The sequence below is a fragment of the Muntiacus reevesi genome, chromosome 3, assembly GCF_963930625.1.
Source record: "Muntiacus reevesi chromosome 3, mMunRee1.1, whole genome shotgun sequence".
Classification (NCBI taxonomy): Eukaryota; Metazoa; Chordata; class Mammalia; order Artiodactyla; family Cervidae; genus Muntiacus; species Muntiacus reevesi.
The window spans coordinates 158,469,986-158,491,597 of NC_089251.1; the positions used below are offsets into that span (position 1 = coordinate 158,469,986).

At 55.4% G+C, this 21,612-nt stretch overlaps 1 protein-coding gene across 2 annotated transcripts in view; it reads left to right on the forward strand.

The window, feature by feature from the left end:
• The window catches only part of RPS6KA2 (ribosomal protein S6 kinase A2), a 331,320-nt gene that overhangs the window by 102,495 nt on the left and 207,213 nt on the right, over positions 1-21,612 (forward strand). Inside the window, exon 1 of one of the 2 annotated variants that reach the window (XM_065930997.1) lies at positions 7,015-7,165. The exons of the other annotated variant lie outside the window; for it this stretch is intronic. Coding sequence (XP_065787069.1) covers positions 7,115-7,165 — 51 coding nt within the window. The 5' untranslated portion in view covers positions 7,015-7,114. Of the gene's footprint in view, positions 1-7,014; positions 7,166-21,612 lie in introns of those variants that run through there. 2 annotated transcript variants of the gene reach the window in all.

Sequence of the window (21,612 nt, forward strand, 5' to 3'; positions counted from 1 at the left end):
TTCCCCAGTTTTCCCAGGGCTTTCTTGGGGGCTCAGAATCTGCCTGCAATGCAGGAGACCCAGGTTCAATCCCTGGAAATCCCCTGGAGGAGGGAATGGCTACCCACTCCAGTATTCTTGCCTGGAGAATCCCATGGATTCTCTGGGGGCTACAGTCACTGAGGTAGCAAAGAATCAGACACGACTAAGCGCCTTTCACTCTTTCTTTCCCCTGACCTGACCCCCTGCTTGCCGTGGGAGCACACTCTTCTGCACTCTCTGTGTTCTTAGGTGTGTATCCTGTTCACTCCCACCTGTAGGTGTCACAGGGCTTTGCTTTCCCTCCCACCTACCTAAGTGGCTGTCCCCTTGCCCCTTAGTTATCCGGGGAGGGTCTCCAGGCTGTGCAGCATGGGGTGGGTGGGCCATAGGTTGTACTAATTCTTAACTTTCTTTACTGAAAGAAAGTTTTTTTTACTGAAAGAGTTTTTTCTCTTTCTCCAGAGACGGTACAGCAATATACCAGAAGAGCTGCATGAACTTCTTTATTTCTCCCCATGTTCACAGACATTTTATTTATTTTTTTTTTTTGCTTAAAACAAAAGAAAGTTATTGTCTCACAGTTCTGGAGCTTAGGTCCAAAGTCAAGGTGTTGATAGGTCCAGGCTCCCTGAGACACATGCAGGGGGATCTCCCTGGCATCCTCCGGCTTCTGTCCCCATGGTCCTTGGCCCCCGTGTTCCAGGCATCCCCAGGGTCTCTGCCCCTGTGGTCGCATGGGCGTCCTCCTCCTGCGTCTCTCTGCGTGTAAGAAGGACTCCAGTCCAGGGACTTCCCTGGCGGTCCAGTGGTTAAGTATTCGCCTCGCAATGCAGGGACACAGACTCCGCTCCTGGCTGGGGAGCTAAGATCCCACAGCCGGGAGCCACTAAGGCCGGCGCTGTGGCTGCTGAAACCGTGGGCCACACTTAGGGCGCCCGTGAGCCGCAGTGAGAGATCCCACGTGATGCAGTGAGGATCCCCGGCGCTGCGACCAAGACCCGAGGAAGCCAAGTGAATGAGAAAACTTTTAAAAAGATCCTCCAGTTCTATTGGATTAGGACCCACCCTGAGGACCTCACCCCCACTTGATAAGGTCTAGTTCACAGGCCCCGGTGATGTGGGGACATGTGCATGACCGTGACGGGTTATGTGGTCACGAACTCTTGGTGCTGTTACACTTTAAAATTTTATATGATGGTTGTAAAGTGACATCTCCTTATCTTATTTTTTCCCTGATTTTTTGCTCCTTTCCTTATTTTTTTCTTACGACAAGTAAGAAATGTCATGCTTTCTGCTTAGTGAGTTGACGATGTCTTCAATTCATGAGAATGTCATGCTTTCTAGTCATGTAGATTTCTCGTGCTCCAAACTGTTTCCATAATTCTTCTATTTCCTGATTGATTTCTCTCTTTTGCATTAAGTAAAATAACGTTGAGTAGGATAAGTACATTGTATGGTTATCTCTACTGATGCAGAAAAAGCAATTGATAAAATTTTGACATATAAGTTTGGTAAAGACTTTGTCTATTGTAGGCATAGAAAAGGACTATTGATTTTTAAGCAGATTTTATATCCCTCAATCTTTTTGGACTTTCATTCGTTTTAAGCCCCTCTGTTCTATTGGGATTTCTGTGGTCAGGATCGTGTCATCTGCCCAAAGAATCTTCGAATTCTTTCAACTTCCCCCTTCCAACCGTCTGCCACTCATTTCTTTTCTATCAGCCCCCCAGCTCCACCCCCCACCCTCCTCCCGCTCCTCTTGTCTCACTGTGTTGTAAGGACCTTTGTTAACCGGTTGTCATGTTAATGAGAGTGCTTGCTTCTGATTTTAAGTTTTTTCCATTAAGTGTGAAATCTGCTTAATGTTTTGGGAATGTGGCCACACTGAAGATGTCTTCTTCCACTCCAAGTTTTCTGAAAGAGCTTGGGTGGAAGGTGTTGCAGGAAGGGGGACCCCTTCCAGGGCCCGAAACTGGGCTTTTGTCTAACACTCGGAAGTGGATTGTCCGAGGAGACACATGTACTGGCAAGGCAAGAGGTTTTATTGGGAAGGGGCGCCTGGGCGGACAGCAGGAGGGTGAGGGGACCCAGGAGGCCTGATTGGGTTTCATGGTGATGGGATTATTTCCGGGTTGTCTTTAGCCCATCATGCTGACTCGGAGTCCTTCCTGGTGGTGCACGCCTTGTTCAGCCAAGATGGATGCCAGAGAGGAAGATTCTGGGAGGTGGTCGGACAGGTGGGGTCTCCTTTTGACCTTTCCTGAGCTCTTCCGGTTGGTGGAGGCGTATTAGCTCTGTGTCCCTCACCAGGCCCTCCAGTCGTGAAACAACTCATGCAGATGGTCACTGTGGGGCCTGGCCGGGGTGGGCGGTTCCAGTCAGCATGCTTCCCCTCACAGTGATGTGGGTGGCTCTGGCCACTACGTGCGGAGGGTCCACGAGGGCTTTCTGCAGGGGCCCACGTCCTGGAGACAGCAGCCTGTGTCAGGAGGGTGGGTCATTTGAGAGCTGCTTAAAGGGAGAGTGCTGGGGGTTGGTGATGGATGGGGCGGGGGAGGATGGCCGGGGAAGGTCAAGGATGACTGCTTGCCCTTGGCTTGCGTGGCTGGATGGACACCACGGTTGGGGCAGGGACACGGCAGGGGTGCTGACTCTGCCCTCAGTGACACCGCCGTGCTTTCCAGATGCTTAGCATGGGATGCTGCGTAGACGCGGCGCAGAGGCACCCAAAGCAGGGGAGGCTCTGCTTCAGTCTGGACTGGAGCTTCAGTGAAAGCAGATGGGTAGGGACCCCTGGGAAGCCAGTGTGAACTTCAGTGTTTCAGATGTTCAGGGGGAACGGAACAGAGCAGCAGAAACAGAAGCCGTGATCGGACACAGCGGGAAATGACCCCCTAGGACAGGTCAGAGTACCCAGTTTTCAGACGTGATGGTGTTGCAGGGGAAACCGAAGCGGCTCCCGTTCAGGCAGAAAGGTTTTTTCCTAAGGACTGAACAGTGCATCAAATGTGTAGCGGTTGTATCTAAGTGTCTACACAAGTGAATCATTACAAACTCCTCAGAGTTTTAGTAACAAACACGAGCTATTAAGAAGTGAATATATTTTAAGCACTTGAATTATAACTCCATACATCCACCACCATAACTGGAGTCAGTGAGCCATTGAATGCAATGAGCTATTTTGCCTTTGAAGTTTTCCAGAATGGATGGTGTCTCTGTAAAGTAACACGTGTTCTTGAGAAACCTTGAATCGTGCAAACTCATCTGCTGAAGATAGCAAGGATTTGGGGAAATGGAGTGTTGGGATAGAATACTCAAAACCTTGGAATCTTATTAACCGGAGCACTGGGTGCTGAGTCACTCAGGTGTGTCCGACTCTTTGTGACCCCAGGGACTGTAGCCCGCCAGGCTTCCCTGTCCATGGGATTCTCCAGGCAAGAATACTGGAGTGGGTTGCCATGGCCTCCTCCAGGGGATCTTGCAGAGCCAGGGACTGAACCTGCGTCTCTTATGTCTCCTGCGTTGGCAGGCGGGTTCTTTACCACTGAGCCACCTGGGTAGCCTAGAACACTAACCCCTCACCACCTATCCGCCCAAACTCAACGCTAGTAAAGGTACCCTTGTGTGGAGAAACGCGTGTTAAATTCCTAATACAGGAAATACGCTGCAGTGGGTACGGAACTTCACTGTAATGAAGAGAAAGGCGACGGCCTGCTGGAAGAGCGGGGGTGGAGGGGGGAGGCTGGCCCTGCAGGCGCGGACACCAGTGCGCGTCTACATGGGCGGCTGCGCTGGGCCGTCTCTGCTCGCTTCCTTTGACAAAGATCCAGGCAGCTCCCGTGACGTGGAGCCTTTCACGACTGAACACGTGACCAAACAGGACCAAGAGGGACCGCGTGGGGTCAGAGGGCATCGCTTACAGAAGACCGCGCCTCTGCGTCCTGCCCTGCTCACCCGCGTCCGGCCTCTGTGTTCAGCGCGGGGACCTGGAACCGCCGTGCGCTGGAGACGTTTGCCCAGGCCCACTGCAGCTTTTACCTTACGTTCACACGTCGTCAGTCCCAGCTCCGCGGGTGAACCTGCGTTTTATAAAACATGCGCCCCCAGCAAACCTGCTGTGCTTCATAGGCAGCTTGCAAATATCTAGATGTCATTTGCTTGTGTAGAGGCCAGGCGGTGGGAGATGCTGACCGCGAGTCTCCTGGAAGAAGAATCTGACCTTGACCCACCCTGCCTGCAGACTGTGCGTGAGCAGCACCTGCTCTGACTCCTCTAGCTAAAGATCTTCTTGTAACTGTGAGGGGTGTCTGTGTCTGTTATTTATGATCCGGTTGAGTTTATCCTAATTATTTGGGAGATGTGTGTGGTTCTTTCCAGACTCAGCGCTCATCTCTTATGTAAAATCAAGTTCCGATTCCTCGATCGTGACAAACACGAGCCAAAATTCTTCCAAAAACTGAAAATAACATCCAGAATTAAGGTTCTTCTGAAGACAGCAGTTAGAAGAATGGAAAGTAGATCCCTCAAACAAATGTTCCCTGAGGAAGAGATGCCAAACTCTTCCATTTTTTAATCAGTTACATTTCCTAGTCTCATAATTTATTTCATCCTCCTTTTGTTTTTTCTTGAGTGGAAAAAATTAACACCTTAAAACAGAAAGGTACGCTGTAGGTTAATTGAATTGCAGAAAAGAAGTCAGAAGTTGCCAGCTTTTCTGAATTATAATCACAGGAAATAAACTTTGCATCCTTCTACACAAAACCTGATTCTTGGATTTTTCCTGCCGTGTGTCACTTTTTCTTCTTCTGTGAAGAAATTTTGAACTAAACTAAGGGGGATAGTTGAGAAGAAAAGATAAGTTGTTCATGACGCGGGATCTGAGGCTGATGGCCCCTCTGGAGGGCGACCTTTCTCCTGTGACAGGGAGTTGACCTGTTTTAGCTCTGATTGTAGACTCACTCCCCTTCGAGGCTGTGCCACTGATTGGCGTGTCGTCTAGTCGCTAAGTTCCGTCCACAGCTCATGTTCTTTAGTTCCTCAGGAAGTTAATACTTATGGTCTTTGAACTTATTAGTATTGGTCTCAGTTCATGTGAATTGAACCCTGTGTTCAAGATGAGGGCGTCGGTCCAAAGCTGCAAGCCCTACGTCGTGGCCTGCAGCGCAGCACAGAAAGACGATTAACCTCCAAGATGTGCCCGGCTATCCCTGCGATGGCATCATTGGGAAAGGGGGCTTCGCTCAGCACGCAGAGCCGTGACATCTGCCTGTGGGTAGGCGTGCCGAGGGCCAGGAGCTGAGGCTGATCACATGGGCGATAACACGGTTTTACCCGTTTTGCTTGCTGAGATGAGCTGTGGTTAGAAGGCGACTGTGGAATTCAGCAGATTCAGGGAGGCGCGTGTATCGGGGAGACGCACCGCGGGCCTGTGGCTGCGGGAAACTCCGCGAGTCGTTGAGGGGAAGCTGATGGGGGAGGGGCGGGAGGGGTCCTTCCGAGCAGAGGCTGGGGAGACGGGCGTGTTGAGGAGGCCGAGCCTTGAGGTCAGACGTGTCCGGGTCTAGTGCAGTGGGCAGGGGGACAGAGGCTGGGGGGACGGGCGTGTTGAGGAGGCCGAGCCTTGAGGTCAGGCGCGTCCGGGTCTAGTGCAGTGGGCAGGGGGACAGAGTCCGGGGAAGTAGCTCCCACGAGGCATTCTCAGGGCACAGCCTAGGCGCTGCAGCTTCACGTGGCCCTAAAGAGAAGGAAAAGAGAGAATTGTTTCTGAAACTCCGATCTGGGGACTTCCCTGACGGTCCGGTGGTTAAGACTCTGTGCTCCCAATGCAGGGGCGCAGGTTTGATCCTTGGTGGGGGCACACAGCTCGACCTAAAAAAAAATTCCAGTCTGCTCCCACCAGCAGCTTTCCCGGGGATGTTTGGGAAAGAGTCGATGGGGAAGGCTAGAAGCAGACACCCAGGCGAGTGACACAAATCCCTTATCGCGGCATCAGGAGGAATTATTGTATGAATCCCTTTATTTTTTCCTTTTAAATTTCTTTATTTTTTAACTGAAGGATAACTGCTTTACAGAACTGTGTTGGTTTCTGCCAAACATCAACAGGAACCAGCTGTAGGTGTACGTATGTCCCCTCCCTCTTGAACTGCTTTTACTCTGCTGCTTTCTCCTGAAGCTGCTAGCGCTGACTAAGCCGCTCTTGGCAAAGCACAGCGGCCGTGGCTGAGATTTCAAGCTGGTGGACGTGCTGTGCTAACCGGGAAACAGAACGCCGCGAGGTCGGATTAGCCACCGTGGCCGTCCAAGGGCGGTGGGTGCAATTCCAATGGTGTAGGCTTTTTGTTTTTCTTTTTTAACCATATTGTTACAAAACTGCTGGGGACATTTTATGAACAGTTAGATGCTTGCGGCCACAGATCTGGAGAGAGGCTCTGCTCTCGGAGCCTCAGGAGGCCAGGAACAGGGAATCTCTCCGTGGCTTCGTGGTCGAGCTGTGTGGCCTCTTGGCTAAGTCCTCACTGTGTTACGTTTCTCCGGGGGAGATGCTCCCCAGGGTGCAGGGAGGTCGGTTTCAAAATGACAAGAGTAGGGTCTCCAAGAAAAAGATGCCTAAGAACAGTATCACCAGCGACATTGAGAATCCCTTTCTTAGCGGCCGCCCTGCAGCCTCCCGGGTGAGAGGAGGGACCGGGACCCTGGACGTGGTGGCATGGCCCACCGCCCCGAGCTGCCCGCCCCCGTGGCTGCAGGCCAGGGGCTCGCTCAAGACGGACAGGCTGGCAGCACAGCAGGTGGCCAGCCTTGGCGAGCTGGCCACCCCATGGAAAGAGCAGGCCCTATATTAAGCAAGTGACCCCAGGGCGCTCGATTAAGTCAGTTACTAAAGGCGGTTCAGACTTACCCTGGCCCCGAGGAAGCAGGGCCGTGCCCTCGCCGCCCCCCCTTTGGGGTGATGCCCGCCGAGAACAGGCCTGAATGTTTACAAACGCCTCTGGGAGGTTCGCTCTGTGCCATGTGAAGGCGTCAGAGCCTACATGCCTGAGGGGGAAGGCTGCTCGGCTCCCCAGCACAGCTGACCTCCCTCCCAAGAGGGGACATGCTCTCCCGCCTGCGGCAAGCCTTCTCCAGAGTCTACGGGGCACTGCTAGTAAGTACCCCGGCTTGTGTCGTGAAGGAGCTCTCGGGAGGGGCCACGACTCTCTTTTCAAAACTACGCCTGGGCCTATTTGGGAGCCAAACTGGCCGGTCACTTAGGGTGATGGATTTTCAAAGGCGTGCATGATGTTTATAAGCCTTTTTGCCACCTCTTCTTATTTTATTTGATATGAAAGTTAGAGCCTGATTTTTAAAACTGACTCACTTTTCTCACTGTATCTCCGTTTGGACCCGGTCTCGGTCCCCTTCATTTCTGCCCGCCTTTCTACTTTCCATCGCGGGAGCGTCCAGTCCTGCAGAGCGGACGCCCTCTGTCCCCTGACACTTGATCTTGTTCGTGACCTCGCTCACGCTCGAGTGCTCCCGTGTGCCTACTCCCTCGCTGCGTGCTTCAGGGGACGTCCCGTGATGTCGCTCCAGTGAGGGGTGATTTCTGTGTGTCTGCAGCTTGAGCATCCGGTCGGGGGGAGCTGTGTTCACTTCTTTTCTTTCTCCTGAACGTCTCTCCACTTTCCTTTTTTATCCTGTTTTATCCTGCTCTTCTCCTTCCCCTCCCTGCGCTCCCTTCCCTAAGACGGCAGGTCCTAGGTGGGTGACGATTGGCTGGTCTGGGGCCTGGTCTGGGGCCTTGGTCTCCAGGACCCTCACACCTGCTCTCCAGCTCCTCCTCTCACATGCCATTTGCTCTAAGTGCAGCTCGGCTCATTTGTGGTTCTCTGTCCCGTTACTGGTCCCAGGTCAGGGGACGGTTGTCACAGGTCAGCACAGCTTCCCGGAGCATCCTGAGTGCTGCCGGGTCCCGAGGCCTGGGCAGCTTCCTCCCCGCCTCCTATGGTTCTTGCTCTTCTAGTCTGTGGACAAGCGGGCTCCCCGGTGGCCCAGCGGTGATGAATCCACGTTGCAGTGCAGGAGATGCAGGTCCCATCCCTGGGTCAGAGAGATCCCCCGGAGAAGGACGTGACCACCCACTCCAGTACGCTCACCTGGAGAATCTCATGGACAGAGGAGCCTGGTGGGCTACCGTCCATGGGGTCACAGAGAGTCAGACACGACTTAGCATGCAAAACACGAAACACATGTGTCAGAGCTGCATGCATACCATCACGACAGACTACAGGCTTCCCACTGGTGACGCCTGGATCTTGTTATGTGTGAAGCCACCAAGAAAACATACAAACGATGCTGTTGATGATCATCGATACTGTACACTGTTTATGACCAAGTGAACCCCTGTTTATTTAATGTTTTCAATTTATTTAATGTTTTCAACATTAAATAAATGGCTTTATAAAAACATGGCTTTATAAAACACAGCCATGGAGATGGGCAAGCCAAGTGGGAAGGCTTGTGAGCATCCGTCCACAGCAGGCATGTTCAGAGACCACGGAAAGGGCCTCTCGCGTCTTCCACAGCACGTGTGGCATATCTTCACAAGTCCGAGATGAGGACTGGCCGTGGAGAGGAGCAGTGTCTGCTCTGTAGGGCCTGTGCTCCCATTGTACAGATGAGAAGGTGGAGGCTTCTCCAGAGGAGGCGAGTCGCTCGGTTACCCAGATGCTGGTGAAACCGGAGTGCAGCCCACGCAGCCCATGCAGGGCAGAGACCGCCCGCCCGGCTGCCGGCAGCCCAGCCCCACTGACAAGCCCCCCTCCCGCAGAGAGGGGAGCCACGCCCGCATGCCCAGAGGCGCTGCCTCCAGGAGTGGGGCGCCCGGGTGCCTGCGCCTCTGATGCTGGCCGGGTGTCCGTCTTTAGAGGGTCTGAGGCCGTCAGAGCCGTCCACGGCCGTCACCACATACTGCAGCATCCGGGCCATCAGCATCTGCTTTCCCCACCCACCCCGGGCCCTGCGTCGGCAGGTCTGTCTGCACATCAGCCCTGCGGTGGGGATGCGCCGGGTCCCGGAGCAGACCCTGTGGAAGAGCGAGGCTCTGCTCTGGGCGCTTCTTGTGCGTGTGTGAGCGCCTCTGAGCAGGGCCGCCCGCAGTGGAGCTGGTGAGGGGCCTGGGCTGTGCGGTGACCACGGGCGGGAGGGCTCCCTGACTGGGGCCATTGTGTCCGTGGGGCAGGGCTGTCCGGCGTCTCACCTTTATCCTCCCCCTCCACTCCCGCTGTGGGCTTTCCCCGGACTGGGCACCTCCCAGGACTCAGGGAGGGACCTGCTCAAGACTCCAGGCTCCACCAGCAGGATCAGGGCTGCAGAGATGCTGGCGGTCCCACCCCAACTGCGTGTCTGTCAGCCTGGAGGCTCAGGACCAACTTGGCGGGTGGTTTCCCGGGTCACCACCTCTCTCTGCAGCATGGGACACTCTCCAGAGCAGATGGGCACCCACCGTCCCAGCGCCCTGCCCAGGGTCTGGGCTCAGCCCCTGGCAGTGAGGGCCTGGAAGGTACCGGCTGTCCCAGCGCCCTGCCCGGGGTCTGGGCTCAGGCCCTGGCAGTGAGGGCCTAGAAGGTACCGGCTCCCTGAGCTCTGGGTGGACGGTTCGTTTAGAGGTACCAAATATTTGCTTAGGAATTATGGAGGGTTTATTTAAATGAAGTTATTTATAAAACAGAAGCAGACCTACAGGCATGGAAAGCAAGCTTACCGTTACCAAAGGGGAAAGGAGCAGAGAGGGATAAATCAGGAGGTTGGGATTATCATCCACGCTGTGCTCAGCTGTGTCAGCTCTCTGCGACCTCATGGACTGTACACCCCGCCAGGCTCCTCTGTCCATGGGATTTCCCAGGAAAGGATACTGGAGTGGGTTGCCATTGCCTTCTCCAGGGGATCTTCCCCACCCAGGGATCAAACCCGCATCTCTTGTGTTTCCTGCATTGGCAGGCAGGTAGGTTTGCCACTGAGCTACCTGAGAAGCCTCTAACAGATAAACACTACTATATATAAGATGGGCTTCCCTGCTGGCTCAATCCCATGGACAGAGGAGCCTGGTGGGCTACAGTCCATAGGGTCACAAAGAGTCAGACATGACTGAGTGATGAAGCACATATGTCAGATAGATAACCAGCAGAGACCCATTGATAGCACAGGAACTCCACTCGGTATTTTGAAATAACCTACAAGGGAAAAAAAAGTCTGACGAAGAATAAGTATATATGTATATATAACTGAATCACAGTGCTGTGTATCTGAAACCAAGGTAATATTGTAAATCAATTATGCTTCAGTTTTTAAAAACGGGTGTTTGATGTTGTCTGATGCCTTTTAACACCCAAGAATGTGGGGGAAAAGTGAATGCGCGTGGCTCCTAGCAGCGGAAGTGGTTGTATCTGCCACCCGCACCTCTCCTGCAGGATCTGTCCAGTAACCCCCTCCGGGCCTGCCCGGGAGGGGCCCTGGGGAATTACCAGTGACAATGGCCGGGTGCAGCCTACCTCTGTCTCCTCTGCATCCTCTTTACCTGCTCACCAAAGAAGATGGTGGTGGTTTTCCTACGGCGCCCATTTGCGTTGCCCTTTTCCTCATCAGACGGAGGGGACGCACGCAGTCTGTGTTGGAGGTCTGAGTTGGAGATTTCCCGGAAAACCTCACGATCTCTGTTCTCAACCCCAGGCGCCCGAGTCTGAGCATCTCTTCCTCTGAATTCAGGTTGGAGTTCTGTTTGCAGAAGGGGACCCACGCCTCCCGCAGCAGGAGAAATGGTGTAAATGCACGTGGAGGTGGGAGGGACCGGGGTGGGGAGACCAGCGAGTTTGTGGTATGAAGCCTTAGGGCGGCTGCCTTTCTGCCCCGCGGTAGGGTCTGAGGGCAGCTCTGATTCCGGCAGGTCTTGCGAGGGGCAGAGAAGAAGATGCTGCCTTCGGGTGGAGCCGGCTTGCCTTGCAGTGGTTGTGGGCGTTAGGACCCAAGAAGGTGAGAGCTGTGTCTCCTCACCTGAAGCGCTTGGCTCCATCCTGATGCCCCCGCGGAGGTCGGCCGGGCAGAGCCCCTTTCTCAGGACACGTGGGTCGTTGGATAGGAATGGCTGGGGTGAGAAGCAGCCCGTTTGGCAGCTGCGTCTTGGAGAAACAGGGATCGGGGGTGCTGGGAGTGTGAGCCACGGGATGATGGGAGATGCTGGGAGATGCTGCCCGGTGGGCAGAGGGGCCCTGTCTGCTCAGAAAGAGCTGAGCCCGGTGAATGTTGGGGGACTGCACCCCGCGCTGGCGATGGGGACTGACATGCGCGGTGGTGTCGCGGAGGGAGGGACTGGCGCCCGTGGGGGCCTCCTCGGTGTTCCCGGGGCCTCAGCTCCCCGACCCGCAAGCTCTTCTTCAGGGAGACGTGCAGAGGAGGGGGCGGGAAGGGTCTGGGCCCGGGGAGGCGGGCACTCTGTGCAGGGGGTCGGGGTCTGCGGGGGGGACAAGGTGCCCTGAGGACCCCCGGGGCTGTCCCTGGGGCTGGACTGGGCGCTTGGCCTCGGGTCCCTCCTTCCGGAAGGGGCGAGACCAGTGACATCCTTGTCCTTCGCACCGCACGTCTCTGTTCACCTGGTGGGTCTCGGCCTTTGGCCTCCACCTCGAAGGGGTTCCGTCTGCATCGTGAGCCCTTGGATGCTTCCTCAGGCCCAGGTTCTCTTGATGACTGTGACTTCCTGGGGCTCACGTCTGCGTGGGTGTGTGTGGGTGTGCGTGGGTGTGTGTGGGTGTGCATGGGTGTGCAGCTGTGACCATGCAGGTGTGTGTGGGGGGGGAAACCCACGGCTCAGGCTCCCTGGACCCCTGACCCCCGTGCTGGTCCACGCCCGGCCACCTTTCACTTCCAGCCTCTCTCGCTGCTGCTGCGACAAATGTGTTCTCACCCCCGTGCCTGCTGCCGCGTGCTAAGCAGCTTTGGTCGTGTCTGACTCTTGGCAGCCCTGTGGACTGTAGCCCGCCAGGCTCCTCCGTCCTTGGGGATTCTCCAGGCAGGAATCCTGGAGTGGACTGCCATGCCCTCCTCCAGGGGATCTTTCCGACCCAGGGATCGAACCCGAGTCTCCTAAGTCTACCTGGATTGTCAGCAGGCGGTTTCTTTAACAGTAGCGCCTCCTGGGACGCCTTCACCCAGGTCTCCCCAATTCACTGACTCTGTGACGTTAGCAGAGCAAGTTAGGCTCTTCGGACCTTAGATTTTATATCTGGAAAGTGAAGTTGAGGTAGAATTCAAGATTCTTTTTTTTTTAATTGATAGGTAGTTGGTTTAGAATATTGTGTTAGTTACAGGGGTATATAAAGGCACATTGGGGTCTTTGCAGGTTATATTCCATTTTGGGTTATTGCAACGTATCAGGTATAAATCCCTGTGTTACACAGTAGATCCTTGTTGCTCAGAGACCTAAAATTCTGATTCCTGGCTTAAAAGCCAGGTGTTAGCCATGCGCCAGGCACTGTCCTGACTGCATTCCACACAATGATTTCGCTTATTCCTTCTCATTCTTAGGAGGGCCGCACAATTACTCTCCTGTTTTACAGATGAGGAAACCGAGGCGAGTGTGGCGGCGGGTGTAAGCTCACGTCGAGTCCGGGATCGTGTCGGGCAGCTGACCCGGGCACTTCCCCTGCCGGCCTCCCCGGCACCAGCCCCCCACCCAGCTGTCATGTCACCCCCTGCCCCTCCATCAGCCGGCCTTCTTCCCTCAATACCCGGTGGTGACTGATCGCTGCTGCCCTTTGCTGAGCCGCCACGAGTGGACGTGGTGACGTGGTGGGGATCCCTGAGAGCTGACTTGCAACCAGGGGTCACCGCCGGCCTCTCCGGGAGGCCCTGCCCTCCGCAGGGATGAGGCCTGCCAGTGGGAACGCGGTGTCCTCGCAGGACCGCGGGGCGGGGAGCACGGCCTGCCCTGGGCTGGCCCGGGTCCCCCCGTGCAGCGGCTCCAGCAGACTCAGGGTCCTTCTCGCCCCCAGACACCCTGACGCACAGCCTTGGGGAGCAGGGGAGACACCCAAGGCTCTGGAGGGCAGGCAGAGAAGGAGAAGGATTGCTTCTGCACCCAGTACACCCCTCCCTCCTCAGCCGGGGTCCGCGTCCTCCTCTCCTGCTTTCAGTCGTCCCCTCACCCTCCTTCCATTCCACCCCCGCCCCCCACCATCACCCCCTCCGGCTCGTCCCGACCTGGGAGGTCTGGACCAGGGATGAACCCCTCCCGCTAACGGCACCCTTGGGTGCAGGCTGGCATCCTCGGTGGTGAGTGCACGCACAGTCCACACTCTGAGATGATTCTGGCGAACACGGTTACACGCGGCTCTGCTCACACAGACCCGGACAGTCTCACGCCGGGCGGCGTCACGAGCCTCCTGCCGCTTGCTGAGACACTGCTTGCCCTCTTCCAACACTCCCAGATTCAGTTTGTGTGAGCGTGCTGTGGTCGCTTCTTAGCACAGAAAATCAAAGTCTAAGAAGCCACATCTGAGCAAAGAAAAGGGATTGGGCTTCATGCAGTCCAAACAATCCAACAAACTAGCTCCACGGGAAAACAAACACGGTGACGTCAGCCGGACATCAGCAGTTTTATAGAAGTTTTTGGGAAACTCCCTCTAAACCACCTCCATGTTAGCAATTTAGAGGCAGGAAATCCCCTGGCCTCTGCGAGTCTGGTCCTGACTTCTGCAGCTGCAGGGGTCATGCCCAGGTCGGGACAGGGCCACTCGACAAGGCTAACTCGTCAAGAACCCTGAGTTACCCTCTGTAACAGTGGCTTATACCGGGTAAACTGCTGAGCATGTGGCTGTCCCGTGGGGTCCACAGCGTCACGGCCCTCGTCTGAGAGCCGGGCGTGAAGAAGGCGCCCACTTCTCGGCCTGAGGTCTGGCTCCAGTGGGATAAGCCAGGGGTCCTGGTCACCCTGCTCCACCCATAGCAGATGCCAGCAGGCAAGGCTGTCGTGATGGAGGCCTTCACAGCGTCAGAGCCAGCGGCGGAGTCGGGGCGGGGAGAGGCAAGTGGCTGCTCTGCCATTTCTCTCCCTCGAGCAGCGGTGTGCAGGCGGGCCGGTGGTTCAGAGATGTGGCCCGCTGTCTCTCTTCTCCATGCGTTGTTCCAGCAGCGCGGGGCAGGGCTGCCCTGAGAGGTGACCTGCAGCGGCCTATCGGTCCTTCCCCGCTTGCCGCAGACGTGGTGGAAACACAGGCGAGAGACACATAGCCTCCGGCAGTCCCGGCAGACTTCCTGGAAGAAGTGGTGTGTCTCACGGGAGGAACGGGATGGGCCAGAGGGGGGCAGGCAGGACCACAGGAGGAGGCAGGCTGGGGCGCCAGGGGCCATGGGTGTGCCTGCGTCTGTACGCGGAGGCCAGGCTGCGGGGCGTGGTGCGTGCTGGGGGTGGCTTGTCAGTGGTTCTCCGTCCTGACCCTACGGCAGGGAGGAGACAGGGTCTGGGGTCCTCTCTGGTTCTAGCAGGGAGGGAGGAGGGACGGGAGTACACATTGGTGGAGACCAGGGCACCATCATCTCCGCAGCCCTCGGGATCGCCCCGTCTTCCTGCCCGTGTGTTAAGGCCTCCGTGGGCATCTTCCCAGGGGCTGAGCAGCAGGCTCCCCCCATTTGAGCTCTGGGTCTCTCTGCCCCTGAAGGTTCGAGGTTCTGGGATGCATTCTCCTTCTGTGGTTCTCAGGGCATTCTGGGACATTTCTGCTTAGAGACAGTGATTTTCCTGACAGGGACCCACTGCTCGGAAAAGGACCTTTATTGCTGGATGGAGGGAAGTGTGTATAGTCCTGGACCACCCTGTGGTGAATCACCGATCTATCACAAATGAAACTCGACGTCACGTGGCCCCTTAGGGTTCTCCAGCCAAGAGTGCTCGAGTGGGTCACTGTGCCTTCGTCCCAGGGGTCTTCCCGAACCAGGGGTGGAACCCACGTTTCTTGTGCCCCCTACATTAGCAGACGGGTTCTTTACCACTAGCGCCACCGTGGAGGCCCCATAAGTCACTGTGAAAGTGTTCGTTGCTGAGTCGTGTCTGACTCTTTGCGACCCCATGGGCCGTAGCCCTCCAGGCTCTGTCCATGGGATCCTCCAGGCAAGAACACTGCAGTGAGTTGCCATTCCCTTCTCCAGGGGATCTTCCCGACCCAGGGGTGGAACCGGGCTCTCCTGCACTGCAGGCAGATTCTTTACCCTCTGAGCTACAACGGTAAATTCAAAACTGGCCAGTTCACACTGAGACAGTTTGAAGTGCTTCCCGTCTCTGGCGCTCAGGGCGCCAGGACTGTAGGTTGTGACGGACTCTGCGAGCGGACATCTGTTCCCTGTTCACTCCTCACTGGATCTGGAGCACGCTGTTACCTTTCCTGCTTTGTCAGTGCTTTCTCCTAATTAAAAGGATTTTTATATATGAAAACCTCTCGAGGCTTTAGACCGCTGTGATCTGCAGGAGTGTACACATATGGGGACACAGTGTTAGTTGTGGCTGAGGATGCGTTGGCTTCCGTGTTCGGCCTCGCCCCCGAGGCTGGTGCCGACAGCCCCCGGTAGGTGAGTTGGGGGCCCCCCTGCAGGAGGGCAGCTCGGTGACCTCAGGGCTGGCCTCGTTAGACCAGCGGCTGGGCTGGATGTCCGCCCGCCGCCAGGCCTTCCTTTACCCCGTCCCTCACTGAATTTTCTCATTTATCCGTTCACCTTTTAAATAGAGCCGAGTGGCTCTAAAGCCCACAACAGAAGGGACTTCCCCGACGGTCCAGTGGTTGGGAGTCTGCGCGTCCACTGCAGGGGGCACGTGTTCCATGGCGGGTCCGGGAACAAAGATCCCACATGCTTTGCCGTGCCGCAAAGAAAGGGCAGGATGAAGTCGTTTCCGGGGCGTCAGTTACGGAAGGCCATAGGACTGCGGAGTCTTAGGACGTGATGGAACCGCAGCTCTGTTTCTTCTTGAAGTGGAAGGTCAGAGAACATTCTGAGCACAGGCCCACAAGGCAGTTATTTTGCTATGAGAAGGGCAAGGGTCGGGGGAGGCTTATTTCTGGTTTCTGATTTCACTTCGTAGCGTCTGATCGAGCATCTTATTCTAGGTGTCAAACAACCCACGCGTCTTTCATATGAACTCTTTTTCTCAGCGTGCCCACCCGGCTTCCTCCTGGGGTCCCGTTTATTCCTCAGCCGATCACTGAGCCCCGATCTCTTTCTCAGGCTGAGACAGACTCCGGGGGAGCCCCAGGCCCCTACGGCCCTGGTCCCGCCTCCGGAGCTTGCCTTCCCAGCCCGCGACCCCCCGGCTCTCCGGGCCTCGTCCGTGTGGGGCCGGCACCGTGGGGGCTGCGGAGCTCTGTGCTCCAGCGGAGGGGAGATGACCCCTGGCTCTGATGGCATGAGCTGCGGGTCAGCCGTGAGCAGTGAGCAGCGGCCTCTCTGCAGCAGTGCGTCGTTAAATTAACGGGGCTGAAAGAAGGACGAAGCGGTGATGCGCCTTTAGGTTTAATCGTGATTTTATGTTCTCCAGGTCATTACTGAAGGAAGAGGAGAAGCTGGACGTTTTATTGTGTTTGTTCAGTGGAGGCTTACTCTGGAACGTATTCCGGGGGTAAATAGCCCACAGGTTATATGTAAGTCAGCATCTGAAAGCGCTTAGAGCTTTAGTTAAGGATGAGCAGAATCTCATAATTAAACAATACACTGCACAGGCCGTTTTTCTTCTGTAATCTTATTTATCATCATAAGATTTAAACCTGAGCCCCACCTGAGAGAGAATGGCCTGGTGGGGCGAGAGGCATGCAGCAGGAACTGGGTGCAGAGTCCCTCCCGGGACCTGCCAGGTCCCTGGAGGGGTGGTGGGTGTCAGGGGTGTCAGAGCCCCAGCTCCTGGGGGTCAGGATGCAACTTGTGTCTCTGAGACAAAGGAGCAAACCGGGGTCAGAAGCTGGGCAGCAGCGACCTGGAGTCGCGAGAGGAGGGGCCGGGGGCCACGCGGCACGGTTTCCTCTTGGGCGCCCAGGAGCCCGGGTGTAAACAGCAGCAAGAAGGCCTGGCCTTCCTGGGGCCCAGCGCAGCGCCGGGGGCAGGCGTGAGCGAGGAATTGAGGGCAGTCCCGCCGGGCGGGGGACCTGCAGCTTGATGGGGTCTTGGCGCCTGCGTCAAGACAGCTCCTGGCACGGGGCCTGGCTTCCGTGGGGCAAGGCCTCCGCGTCCACCACTGCTCCCAGGCAAAGAGGGCCCTCTGTATCAGGGTTGGTAAAGGTCCAGCACGCAGCCCCACGGAATCTTCTTGTCTTGGAATGTGGTTTCTATATCTTGTCCTCAGATGATTCTTCAAACTGCAGAACTCTAAGCAGAACTCCCCAAGTCTTGCTTATACATCTTCAGATTTCTCTGAATCTGGTAGATATTTCATGGAATAGATTCTTTCATTGTTGTTGTTTAGCCACTAAACAACTGTTGTTGTAAGTCGTGTCTGACTCTTTGAGACCCCATGGACTGTAGCCCACCAGGCTCCTCTGTCCATGGAACTTTCCAGGCAGGAATAGTGGAGTGGGTTGCCATGTCCTTCTCCAGGGGATCTTCCTGACCTGGGGATCGAACCCACGTCTCCTGCGTTGGCAGGCGGATTCCTCACCGCTGAGCCAGAGGGAAGCCCACAGATTCTTGTGGTCTTGCCCTGTGTTCGCTTTTGGCTTTTCTCGTTCCCTCCCCTCCTGTCTTCAGTCTAAACTGTGGACCAGAGGCTCACTTAGAGCAGTGACAGGTAAGAGACAGAGGAGACGAGCAACTGAGAGGGGAGAACACTCCTGGTTCCAGAACTGCCAAGTCGGCCCAGACGAGCCTCCCATAATTAGGGATAGGAGACAAAATGCCCCGAGGCTGGAGCGTTTCTGATGTTCCTCTGGAGAAGCTTGGCCAGCCTGCCGGTTGCAGAGTGTCCCGTGTTACTCATACATTCTCTTTTTGGCTCTGTCCTGCATGGTGTCTCAGATTTTCTAAGTTTGCATTGTCTTAGATGACAAATCTAAGTGAAAATATTTATAGTCGTCTCTCCATCTCGGTAGGAGATTGTTTCCACAACCCCTGCAGACACCAAAGTTGGTGGATGCGCAAATCTGTTATCTAAAATGGTGTAAGATTTGCATATAACCTACATACACCCTGCCATATACTTTAAATCATCTCTAGATTACTCATAATACTTAATACAATGCAAATGCTATGGTAAATAGTTGCCATCACTCTGCAAATCCAAGTTTTGGTTTTTGGAACTTTCTGAAATTTTTTTTTTTTTTTTTAGCATTTTTACTCCACAGTCAGTTGAATCCAAGGATGCAGAATACGTGGATAGGAGGGTAGACTGTACTACATTTTTGTCGCGTTTTGACTTAAAAAGCAATGTCTCCCACTTAATTGTCTGTTTGTTTGCAGTTTTATTCTCCGGACTTACTATTTTGTTAGCTGTTGGTGCTGGTAGTTGCTCAGCCAGGGTTTGTAATGTGAACTAAATATTATAGAATTAATATTTATGGTAAAAAAAAATATGGCTTTATGGACTAATGGCAGTGATCCAAAAATTTATTCTAATGAATAATAAACTCACTTGTGGAAAAGACCTCTAAATGTACGCAGTTCCCAGAGTTTCAAGCTCTTTTGCCACACTTGAGAGTTTCCTTTGCCATTACCAGACATTTCCTAGGCTGTTGCGTGTTTCATGTTGGTGAACAAGGTGCGCAGGGGCTCAGCGGAAGACGCAGGGAACTGGGATGAAAAGACCACACTCTGATGGTGGATCAACAAGGCCCCCCTGTCAGCGCAGAGAGCTATCCTAACTGTTTTCGTAACGTTTCTTTTTATTTACCGAGTTTTGGCTCTGACGGGTCTTCACTGCGGCGAGGGCTTTTCACTGGTTGTGCCGAGCGGGGCTGCGCTCTAGCTGCCGAGCTCGAGCTCCTTGCCGCGGTGGCTTCTCCTAATGCAGGGCAGGGCCTCAGGGGTTCCCACGCTCGGGCCCCAGAGCACAGGCTCAGTAGTTGTAGCCCTCGGGCTCAGATGCCCCTCGGCATGCGGGATCTTCCTGTGTCAGAGATCGAAGCCGCGTCTCCTGCACCGGCAGGCGGATTCTGTACCGCTGAGCCCCCAGGGAAGCCGGCACCTACTCACGGTTAGTAAATGGGAGTGACGTGGACAGGTCCGTTGTTGTTAACGTCTCTCTGATGAGACTGTGTCCCTCCAGCTGGTCCCCGTGTCTCAGCTCCCGGAGGTCCCGCGCCTGTGTGTAAACTCCAGCCGGGCGCCGAGGTCGCTCTCCGGTGAGGGCAGCTGGCCCTGACTGTGCCTGACCGCGGCACTGACCCGGCTCCCCGGGGACGTAGCTGCTGCGGTCCCCAGGAGTCCTGTCTGCGGCAGGCTACACATTCCCACCCTAGGCAGACAGCCGTGTGGAAATGCCCCCGAGTTCGGGAGAATCGAGTCTGTTTGTGATAGGAGAGCTTTTCCCCACGTTAACCCAAGGTCCACGAGAGGTGCTAGCTCCCTTCTCTCACGTGCGGGGCTGGGGAAGAAGCCCACCCAGGGGTCCAGGCTCTGTTGCACCCCATGAGCCAAAGGTGGAGGCGACGGGAGAAGTCGTTCCGTCGTGGTGATCAGCCTTGGCCTCGATCGTGCTCAGGGGTGTGGGGGACCTGCAAAGGTGTGAACTGACGGAGCTTGAAACTGATCGGCAGTAGCCGCGTAGACTCAGCAGTGCTCACACCGCAGGGCCACACATGGGGAGTCGTGAGGATGAGGAATTAGGAAGGGTGATTCAGACGGAGCCACCGAAGGCTCGAGGAGCAGAAGGACCAGGATGGAGCTGCACTTAGGAGGCTAGTCTGCCCCGTTTCACAGGGGAGAGCAGGGACGACTGCTTGAAAACCTCAGGAGAGAAGACACGGCGGAGGACTGTCTGAGGCTGGTCCTCCCTGGAGCTGTCCTCTGTGAGCGGTGGATTCCCTGACGGAGGTGGAACCAGTTTGCACTCAGGTTTCTGTCCATTCCTGGAAAGAAAACCAAACAGTGACCTCAGGGAAGCAGATGGCGCTCAGGGAACAGATGAGGCCTCGAAACCAGAGAGCTTTGAGAAAATATGGCACCAAAGCCATAACTCAATGGGATGGAATGAAGAAGGACTAATTGAGGGAGGAGAAAGCATTCTTTCAGACTTGAAACATATTTGCTGGGGGAAAAAAACACACACACAGAAAAAGTAGGGCAATGCTTAGGAATTGGCCTACCATGAAGAAAAGAAAGATGGAAAAATGTGATTGAAGAGAGAAGAAAGTTCATTACGTCTCCCTCGGTCATGTCGGTGAGTCCATGGCATTCTTGACTCATCGAGCAGGAAGGGACCTGCCCATCGTCCATATCCATAGATGGAATCGCCCAGCGGGGCTGAAACCAGACCCTGGTGACGCAGGACCCAGGGGAGGTGCTGGGGTGTATGGGTGGAGTGGGGAAGCACGGGGCGGCCTTGGAACAGGGCTGGGAGGGGAGGCTGGGGGGCTCGGGGCTAAAGGTGCTCGGTGGAGCCGGGTCCCCCTCCCCGGGAGCAGTGAGGGGCCAGGCTCCTCGGGCTGGCCCTGGAGTGAGGACGCTGCGTTTCTTCCCGAATCCTTTTCGGAGGAGGAGATGGGTGCTGACCCCAGACAGCTGGGAGGGGCCAAGGGTCCTGGAGGGGAGGAGGAGCCCTGGACCCTCAGGCCTGGCTTCTCTGTTAGCTGCAGGCTCTTTCCCTGTGTCCGTGTCTGTGTCAGAGTGCTTTGCAGAATCCCGAGTTTAAGCAGTCTTCTTGGGGGCATGGTGCTTATTCCTGGTTCACGGCCCGCTTCGCTCGAGGGGCAGCTCTGCTTCCCTAAACAACTCCTGAGCGCCCCCTAGATTGCCCGCCCGGCGCTTCCTAACTCCCAGCCCCTCTCCTCCGCCGCCTCCCTGCTCCCCGCACGGCCCGCGTCTTGTGCCCGGTGGGCTCCGGGCCGCTGACCCCTCAGACTCGGCGCACGGATAGCTGGCCTCTCCCTGCCTCCCGGACGGGATGGAAGCGAGGTGTCTACCCCACTACCAGCTGCCCCCCGGGGTCTGGCCGGGCAGGGGTCCCCCCCAGAGCCCACCCTCCTGTGTGTTCAAAGCACCGTTGTCCCTAATCAGAGCAGCACATCTTCAATAAAGAGCTTTCCTGCTCCCCAGAAATAATTCCCTGAACACATGCTGTTGCTTGCTTTATTTTTATTTATTTATTTATTTATTTATATTAGTTGGAGGCTAATTACTTCACAACATTTCAGTGGGTTTTGTCATACATTGATATGAATCAGCCATAGAGTTACACAGCCATAGAGTTTTTTTCTTTAAAAAAAAAAAAGCAATCTCTTTATTGACCTGGATGCTATAAAAGGTTGTCTTGGAGGGGAACTTTCGACATTTCCGGCTTTGGACTCAGGGCTGGGAGAGCTCTGGTACCCGATTTTCTTTATCAGAAAGAAGACCTGGGGTTGACCAGCGCTCTGTCCCCGAGAGGCACCTCCG